At 46.5% G+C, this 10,000-nt stretch overlaps 1 protein-coding gene across 1 annotated transcript in view; it reads left to right on the plus strand.

Moving 5' to 3' along the window:
* The window catches only part of agap1 (ArfGAP with GTPase domain, ankyrin repeat and PH domain 1), a 157,557-nt gene that overhangs the window by 86,472 nt on the left and 61,085 nt on the right, over positions 1 to 10,000 (plus strand). Inside the window, exon 10 of the mRNA XM_063211770.1 lies at positions 7,955 to 8,059. Within this exon, the coding sequence (XP_063067840.1) occupies positions 7,955 to 8,059 (105 nt within the window). The remainder of the gene's footprint in view (positions 1 to 7,954; positions 8,060 to 10,000) is intronic.

The raw sequence follows: 10,000 nt of genomic DNA on the forward strand, positions 1-10,000 counted from the left end.
TGTATAACATTGTTTCCTACTGGTTAACGTCCTTTCTTTTTACGGAAGTGGTCATGGAAATTCAGTTTTTTGTCTGGAAAGTCATGGAAAATCATGGAATGTTATATCTGAATTAGAGTGGGAACCCTGGTACTAGCTAACAGGCGGAGTATTATTGCCACCCTAACCACTGGCCACTGAAATTAGATGAACAGACAGAGCACTGAGCACAGAGCACTTTAGTAAGACTGAAGCTGCTTGAAGTCAGCATTGTGACAATGGGCCTACATTTAGCCAGTGGTAGTGGATGTTGTTTGTTGTGTGTGTTGTGTGCATACGGGCTGCTCTAAACATATTCCCTCTGGATGTTTTACGTTCAGCAGTGCCACTAGTCGTGTTTCTATCTACATTCTTGAACAGAACATCATTTAGTCTCAGGTTTCCAGTCTAAACTTAAATTGACAAAATGTGTAGTTACTCTACTGCCTTCGGGGTTTTCTAGGGCCCTGTACCCTGCAACAGTGAATAGATTTGTCAGACATCTTGTTCGACTGTGTCACTGGGGAGGATATTGTGGTGGCGATGATGGGGCGACCACAAACCAAAGGAAGACAAAATGGAGAGTCTGTTCTGTAGGAGTTGCACAACACACACACACACACACACACACACACACACACACACACACACACACACACACACACACACACACACACACACACACACACACACACACACACACACACACACACACACACACACTCACAGGCCTCCGTAGAGGACTGTGCTATGCGATGCGATGACGGGGCAGCATCGTTGACGGTGGCTAACCGCGGATTGTGGCCAGCTTTGTTTACGGAGCCTGATTACAGCGTGGGCTCCGCAGACATCTGTTTCGCCTGCTAATTAGCCCGTAATTGCTGTAGAGAGAGCAGAGGAGAGGGCCTTGCATGTCGCCCTGTCAGCTGCCACACCGAGGAGCTGTTTTGACACCAGACTTTTTAACATGTCCATTTTTTTGTGGTGAGTGGTGCTGAAGCGGCAACGGTGCATGTGTGTGTTTGGTTTTGTTCCTTTTTTTTGTGGTCGAATTTTTTTTCTTCATTAAACTGTATATGAGGCCAATTCTGAAGGAGAGTGTGCGTCATTTGATCTTCATTTGCTACATTTTGATATATTTTAATCTCAGGTGTAAATTGGTTATTTACACTCAATTAAGTATGTACCCTTGGAAAAAAAATCCCAGCACTGTGCGAGTCTGATGGCAAATGCTTAACGAAGACAAACAGCTGTTAGTTTGCTGTGCATCTTCACGAGGTGCCTGGTCGCGCACCTTTGACAAAAAATCGCTGCCCCACATCCCCTCTTCTTCCCCCACTCTGCCTGGCATGTCTTGGGGGGGAGAGGGTGGGGTGCAGGGGCAGGGAAGGGTGCAGAGAGGGTGGGGTGGGGTAGGGGGGTGTCGTGCTTGGCTCTTTGTGCAGAGTTAAATTGGATGGTTAATTTGGGTGTTATTTACCCTGTAATTCATTAGTTTCAGCGGGCCATTGGCAGCGGGCAGGCTGTAATTTCACGCTTCGCAATAAAAGATGTCTCATAATCTGGTTCATTTAGCAGGGAAAGAATTTAATGAAATTAACTGCAGTCCTAATTAAGACGGTGAATATTAAAGACCCGCTATCAAGTCTTTAACGAGGGTGACATGATACGCCTTCCGCAGGATTGGAAAAATATCATTTCCCTGGGAAAGGTTGTCACCGCTCCGAGCCATTTTGGCCATGATGGCTTTTTTGTCATGCACACTAACCTCTGGAAATTAGTTTTTTTCATCCTGTTTCTCTCTTTCTTCCCTCTTCTCTCTTTCTTTCTTCTCTCTTTTCCCCTCTTTTTTATTATTTTTAGTTTGTAAAATAATTGAAAAGGCGCACGCACACATCAATCAGGCGCGCCGTATTTAGATTTACTAATGTGGTGTCTTGTTGAGAGCCGTGGGTGTGTCTTGGAGGTGCTGTCATTCATTTGTGTGTGCGTGTGCATGTGTGTGCGCGCGCGCGCGTGTGTGTGTATGTGTGTGTGCGTGCCTATGTGTATGTCGTTTTGAGGCGCTTCCAATGACTCCTTTGTGACCTTGACATTTAATGGCAGTGTGGCATCATGGGAACATGAGAAAGACACACACACACACACACACACACACACACACACACACACACTTCCCACCTCGTTTTTGAGGTAGGTCTAACACCTTCTCAAATTCTATTGAAATTCAAGTCAGCATGTTGAAACACTGAAACACCTTAGGCTTTGGACCCGTGACCATGCATCCATCCAAAGAAATGTTGGACATATACACTACATTTAGTCATTTTCAGTTAGTTGCGAGTATTTGCTGAAATAGAGATCATGATGGAGAGGCGACTAGAGGTAGTTGATAAGCAGAACAATTTGGAAACAGCTATGTGGAAGGATAAGAGGAGAGTGCTTTGTTGCTGTCTTGGACAGAAGCGGAGTTCTCTTTTCTTTGTTGTTGTGGTTGTTGGCTGCATATCCGGAACGGGACCCTGTGTGGCTTTGTGGATGGTCACCTTTGTGCTGGCCAGAGGAATGGGATCACAGGGGAGTCAAAATAGCGGGTGGAGACTGAGTGGGCAGAAGGGGGAAAAAAAGTCGAAGAGTCTGGGTTGTACCATCTAATGATCGTGCCGAAAAGAAGCAGGGTTTGGATAATTGAGTTTGTAATTAATTACCCTGTGCTCTTTTCAGATTAATCAATGCTGCACTCTCCTGTCGGCTTTTTCTTTCTTTCTCTCTCTCTCTCTCTCTTTCTCTCTCTGTCTCTCTCTCTCTCTCTCTCTCTCTCTCTCTCGTGTGTGTGTGTGTGTGTGTGTGTGTGTGTGTGTGTGTGATCTCTGCATGCAGTTTTGCTTTTCTTCTGACCAGTCCTCACACATTGATGACCCTCTTGGTCTGTCTTAGATGCATTATGAGAAAGATGTATTTTTATTTCACGTTTGGATCCTCAAGATTGGATATGATATGGCCTACTGTATAGTATTCCATCTCACTGTTCAATTCAACACGGTATGTAACGTGTGTGTGTGTGTGTGTGTGTGTGTGTGTGTGTGTGTGTGTGTGTGTGTGTGTGTGTGTGTGTGTGTGTGTGTGTGTGTGTGTGTGTGTGTGTGTGTGTGTGTGTGTGTGCTGCAAACGACACCCACACAATACACCTCTGGGTAATGGCAACTTTTACATGATGGAGAGAAATGTAGAAAGTGGTGTGTGTGTGTGTTTGTGATCACATGCGGTTGTTGGTGTTGTCTAGACTGCATTCGACCTGGCGTGAGAGGAGATGATGAATGTCCAGGGGGAGGGCGATGGTCAGCCACCCCCCCCCCCCCCTTTCTGCCAACCTCAGATGGCCCAATAGATACAGGGGCATTCACCTCTCACACGCACTGTCACTCTCACAGCCACCCCCCTGACACATACACACACACACACACACATACACACACACACAGAGACACATATACACACACACACACAGACACATATACACACACACACACACAGATGCACATGGCACACACACTTAAGTAGCAAACACATACTGTAGACGCATGTAACAAGTACACACGCACACGCACACACACACACACACACACAAGCGTACACCAACCACAGGAAACACTCCACCGAAGCCTTTCTCTCCGTGATGACATCCTTAATTTATCCCCCATGGGCAGGACAGGAGCAGGTCTCCTGCTCCTGGAACAAAAGGTCTCCGTTTGGGGCCCCTGTTGTGACTGTGTCCAGCCTGGACAGTGTGGAGATTAGGCCTGTCCCCTCTCCTTATCCACCGCTGTCCCCTCTCCTTATCCCTCCTGTCTCCACCCAGGCCACACCAGTGATTTATTACTACACACAGGGGGGAAGCCCTTTGTCTGCCCCCTTTTGTCAAAGCTATAGAGGATGGAGAGTGTGATGGAGGGATAGAGAGAGAGACTGATAGAGAATAAGAGGGAGAGAGAAAGGAGAGAGTGATAGAGTGATAAGGACTCTATAAATTGGTCTGTTTTAATAGATTAGTGCTGGCAGTTTGAGGAGGTTGGTTATTGTTGGCTTTGATTTGTTTTTTTTGTTCGATTGCACACACAACTGGAGGAGGAGAATGTTTTCCTTGCGACTGTGATTCCGCCTTAATGGATTGCAATTGTGCCACTGTTTTTTTCCCCCTGATATCAGTTTCTTTGGCAGTGTAGGGTCACACTTTTGTGGCCATTACTTGGAGATGTGTATTTTTCATATATATTGTATTTACTCGCACTTGTGTAAACACTGCACATATTGACAGTATGAAACGCTTAGCTCAGCATGCGAGTGGGTGTAGCCCTATCCTTAAGAATGAAGGAGCGAATTTGAGGGTGTGTGTGTGCGTGCGTGCGTGCCTGCGTGCGTGCATGCGTGTGTGTGTCCGCTCGCACAAGACATATTTATCTACTCCATTTCCTCCGGAACGGGAGACCTTGTGAGCTGTCAGTAGCGCAGAGAGAGTGAAGTGAAAGCGTCCCTGTACACGTGTGTGTGTGTGTGTGTGCATGTGTGTGTGTGTCTGTGTGCATGTGTGTGCGTCCGCATGTCTGCGTCTCCCAGCCTGGAACTTAAGTAATGAAAGATAACAGCCATCAGAGGGTCGACGTGGCGTTCAATTAGCCTCTCCAGCAGAATGATCGCTTGTCACGCCGCCGATGGATGCCTGGAATTAATAAACTAGCCGGCCAGGCAGCGCCAGCAGCAGAGGCAACGCGACCGAGACTTGTCTGGGAGATATATATTGGCCAGGCAGGCAGGAAGGCAGGCAGGACCCCCCCCAGTCACTGTCACCGTCTCTGCTGCTGTGGGGGGACAGGTTACCTTCACTCTCACACTCTCCGTCTCATTATTGTATCAATCATTGGTCCCACACACTAGCACGACTTCAGGCTGCACAGTGGCTTACAGTCAAAGAGGACATTTTTAGAATTTTAGAAGAGTCTTAGAAGGTCTTTGTCACACGCTATCGCAAGAAAGTATACGGTACGACACAGTATATACTGAAATCCTTATGTTCACTGCCAAAGAACACCCAATGCTCTGATGCATAGGTTTATGGTTTCACCACATCTATTTTTCACACAGCTCTAAAATACGTTCAATTTGTTGGCCCGTTGTTTGAAAGGGGAAAAAAAACAGATTTGCCTGAAGTCTGTTGCCTTTGTTGTCTGTGTTCGTTCAGGAGGTGGTTGGTTATTAGGTTGTGCCTGATTTGTGTCGGAAGTTCAGTGGACAAGACAGGACATGGGTAGGGCTGCAAATAACAGCTATTTTGTTACTCAACTAATCTGTAGAGATTAGTCACGATTAGTCACTTTGCCAATAGCACCAGAAAACTTAATTTTAACATTTTATATGCATAAAATGATATAAATACTAGAGTCATTCCACAGCTGAAAATGAAGTGCAAGAGCCATCAAGTAATAAATGACGTGGGTAATAACGAAAACGCTGGCAACCAAAGGTGACAAACCTCAGTATGCGTAGTCACGACAGTAAACCCGTCCTCACCAGACCTTTCCTGCCTGCATTCAGTTGGGCACCTTTTATGCAGAATATTTATCAGTTATTTCAAAGTGCTGCCAAAAAATGTTTCCTGGCCTTCTTGAAGTGAAACAAATGAGTCTGCGTGTTTTCTTCTTTTTCGGTCTGTGTGTGTGCGTGTGTTCAGGAGGCATGCAATGCGTGCAGAGGCCGCTATTTTACAGCGTTTAAATGGCGTCAGTGATGTCATTCTTGTTATGACACACCGGTAATGACCGCCATAATTTGACCTATTTGTTCTTCATTTTACTGGCTGCGTTTTAAAGCTGCGCTTTGCTCTTCATTTGGTGTAATTACCCAGCATTCAGTGTGTGGTTTGATGGGGTGGAACAGCGGAGGAGAGAGAAGGAGCGAAGAAATGGAGGAGAAATGGAGGAGTGGGGGGAGGGTGATTGGGGTTGAGGGGTAAAGAAGAAAGAAAATGTTCTGATCTGTTCCCATCCTCTCTCCTCTGATGACACACACACACACACACACACACACACACACACACACACACACACACACACACACACACACACACACACACACACACACACATAAACACACACACACACACACACACACACACACACACACACACACACACACACACACACACACACACACACACACACACACACACACACACACACACACCTTCTCTCTCTCTTCCTTTCTCTCAAACGCGCATGCACACACACACACCACTGTCACATGTTTCATGGGCAACCTTCTCTTGCCACTCTTAATAACCCACCATTGCCACCACCACCACTGCCACCCACTCAAACTCCCCCTCCCCCTCCCCCACCCCCCACTGCTCGCCACCCACCCGTGTCTTGTGCGTTAATGTTTAACAAGTCCAGCGAGGTGACACATGCGGCAGCTCGGCTGTAATTGCTAATCAGCGGGCAGTTTTATTCCCCTCCTTGCCTAATGAATTTGGCTGAAATGAGGAGTGGGCGGCCGGCCGGGCCAGTACAGGCAGCCGCTCTAGCCAGCCGAGCACAAGCATGGACATGAGGATGAGGAGGAGGAGGAGGATGGGCAGGAGATGAGCTGGCCAGTCAGCTGCGGTTGATGTGTGGAGGAGACAGAGGAGGGATGAGGTGGGGTGCGGGGTGCGTGCGTGTGTGTGTGTGTCTATGTGTGTGTGTGTGTGTGTGTGTGAGCGTGCGTGTGAGCGTGCGTGTGTGCGTGCGTGCGTGCGTGCGTGCGTGCGTGCGTGCGAGCCTGTGTGTGCGCACGTGAGTTCACGCGTGTGTGCGCGCCTTTGTGTGTCTCTCTGTCTCTCTCTCCCTCTCACACAAACACAGACAGACACAGACAGAGAGAGATAGTTGTGGTGTGGTGGGATGGTGTGGTGTGATGTGTGCTAGTGAGGCTAATGGCTAATGGGTAACTGACCCAGCTGTTCAACAGTGACCATATCACAGCAAAACGCTTTTTTCCCCCTCTGTTTCATCCTCATGTTAGTGCATCTCTCACTGTCCTTTCTAAATAATAAGCCATGGTCATTGTATGTTTATTCGTCTCATTAGGGCATTATTTATTTTCACATTAGCGTGGCTGTCTGTCCTTTCTCAATAAAAATCAGTGCCACAAAGTGTGCGTGCGTGCCTGCGTGCCTGCGTGCGTGCAGTGTAGTGTAAGCAGGCAAAAGCATAACTGCTATGGCAAAGCCATGTTTTTCCATCTGAATTGCCATCACAGCTTTTCCTCACATTGAGCAGCATGATGTGCCTGTGCTGTGCTGTGGACTCAACTCTCATCTCAGTAAATAGTAACGACATGATTGAGCAATCATCTTCCCAGTGCTCCAGCCAGTGTTGACGATGATATCCCCAAGTCCCTAGGGTCCATTATTACAAATGTATCAAAGTCCATTGCTATTATCATCTCCATAGTTTCAGCGTTGTGTATTTCCCACTCTCTGCCTTAGCAGGGCAGTATAATCTGTATAGAACGTGAGTCTGTCATGTTTTTTTTGGGCTCCGACGTCAGGTGGTACAGTACAACCACAGCTAATGCCCATGAATTAATTAGTAATTGGTAATTAATGTACTGCAATGAATATTCTTCTTGGATAATGAACTGTAAAAAATGAATCCATACAATAGTGGCATTAGCTGTGGTTGCACCACCCTGGCGTGTGCTACTACTAAAACATCATTGATATCTTATTTGGATGGTTATTATTTATTGTAACAGTCTATTGTCATTCTGCTATACCTATTATCGTCTCGCGTCCCTCTGTCGGCCGGTGTTCCGCGGTAATGGCTTACTTCAATGGCTTGCTTTCACTATGCCTTTATGTGTCATGTATTGACCAGTTTGTTGTTTGTTTTCCTCATAGGGCATGCTGCTGAAGCGGAGTGGCAAGTCTCTGAATAAGGAATGGAAGAAGAAGTACGTGACACTGTGTGACAACGGACTGCTGACCTACCATCCCAGCCTGCACGTAAGTACTGACACAGAGTAACTAACACGACGTGGAGACCAGCCTTATTTTGCTGTCTGCCTCACTCTCTCTTTTCCTGTTTTTGATTTCTCCCTCCCTCTCTCTCGATGTCTCTCTCTCTCTCTCTCTCTCTCTCTCTCTCTCTCTCTCTCTCTCTCTCTCTCTCTCTCTCTCTCTCTCTCTCTCTCCCCCCACCTCTTGTCTGTCCCCATCCTTGCTCTTCTATCTCTGCTTTCTGAGTCCTTGAGCATACATCTCTCCAAACCCCCCTTCACCAGGCATCTTGTCTGTCTGTCTCGCCGTCTGTTTCTCTGTGTGTATGTCTGTCTGTTCTTCTTTCTGTCCTTCTGTCTGTGCGTCTGTGCGTGTACTATGTTTGTTTAATGCTGTCCCGATCTCAGCTCTTGTCTGTCAGTGTGTGTATTTTGAATCGGATCGTTCCACCACCACCCTTAGCTCCTCTCCACCCACCCCACCTCCCTCCTCTCTTCACCAGGCATCTGCTCCTCTCCCCAATTACTGTGTTTGTGGAGGCTAATACGATGAAACTCAATCACAGCTCCTAATTGCTTAATTGCTGCACTATGTGCAAAGAAATCCTATTAATGTCGCTAATTAAGAGGAAGGCAAGAGATGCACTTCACTTGAAACCCAAATTCTGCCACACACCACGCACACACACACACGCACGCACACACACACACACGCACGCACGCACACACACACACACACACACACACACACACACACACACACACTCTCGCGTAAAAACAATACAATCATACTCCAATACTATCACACTCACATCGCATTAGATTTCCTTTCAATACATTTTTATCTTTCTTATTTGTACGGATCTATGATATGTAACCCATTAACCCCATTCAGACTGGGCTTTTTTGGCATTCCTGGGCCTGGGCCTCATAACTCATGAACGGAATACAGTATGACTACGAAACTTGGGGGAGATGATCTACATATGGGCATCTATGAATGACATCATTTTTGTGTAATTATCTGGTATTATGACGTCATTATGACATTATCTTATTATGCCCAAAATCTTGCCATAATGGATTTTCCAACAAATTTAGGTAATGCACTTAAATTTTTATGATTTTATGCTTCAAACCACTTAAATGCTCACAAAGTTGTCATGGAATGGAAATAACCAAAAAAAATATGAAAATATATGGCGTCTTAGATATGGTAAAGTGATTTTTGGTCAGACATACCTGTCAGAAAACCGTTGCCATGGCAACGGCAAAAATGATAAACCTAATCTTTCGGTACCTAACTGTAGCCAACTAAATGTTAGGAAAAGTCACAAAGTTTCGTAGTCATAGCTTAAGTCGTTAAGGAATCGACGACATCAAAGTTGGTGCGGGCACTTTTACCCCCCCCCCCCCGGTCTGGATAGGGTTAATCAACCAATGGAGTTTTAGTACAATATCAAGAACTTGCGTCATTCTCCGGTCTGCTACAGAATACAGACTCAAACACACATTTTTCGTCTGGAAGGCTCCCTTCTTGTGTGTGTGCGTGCGTGTGGGTGTGCGTGCGTGCGTGTGTAACTAATGTGCGAGGGTGTATGCCTGCATGTATGTGTAAAGGACTGAGTTAAGGGCCGTACACACACGTCGCTGCTATTTACTCGCTACTTGCTCACTCGCCTACTTGCCACTCGCTCTGGGTGATTTTGTTTACTGGTTGTCATGGTTCCCGCTGTCCGCGCCAATAACGTCCATACGTTTAACGCTACGCTGTTTAACGTTGATCGTGTGCTGTGCACAACCATGTATATGAGCCTTTGATGGTGTACACTGTATGTATTTTCCTCAACACTTTTAACCAAAGTGTGATGGCGTGCAGAAGTTGGGTGGTCAGAACACCACAGGGGCAACGTCACCTGTCAATAATCTGTATTCTGCATTCCAATTG

This window comes from Engraulis encrasicolus, chromosome 12, assembly GCF_034702125.1.
Source record: "Engraulis encrasicolus isolate BLACKSEA-1 chromosome 12, IST_EnEncr_1.0, whole genome shotgun sequence".
NCBI lineage: Eukaryota > Metazoa > Chordata > Actinopteri > Clupeiformes > Engraulidae > Engraulis > Engraulis encrasicolus.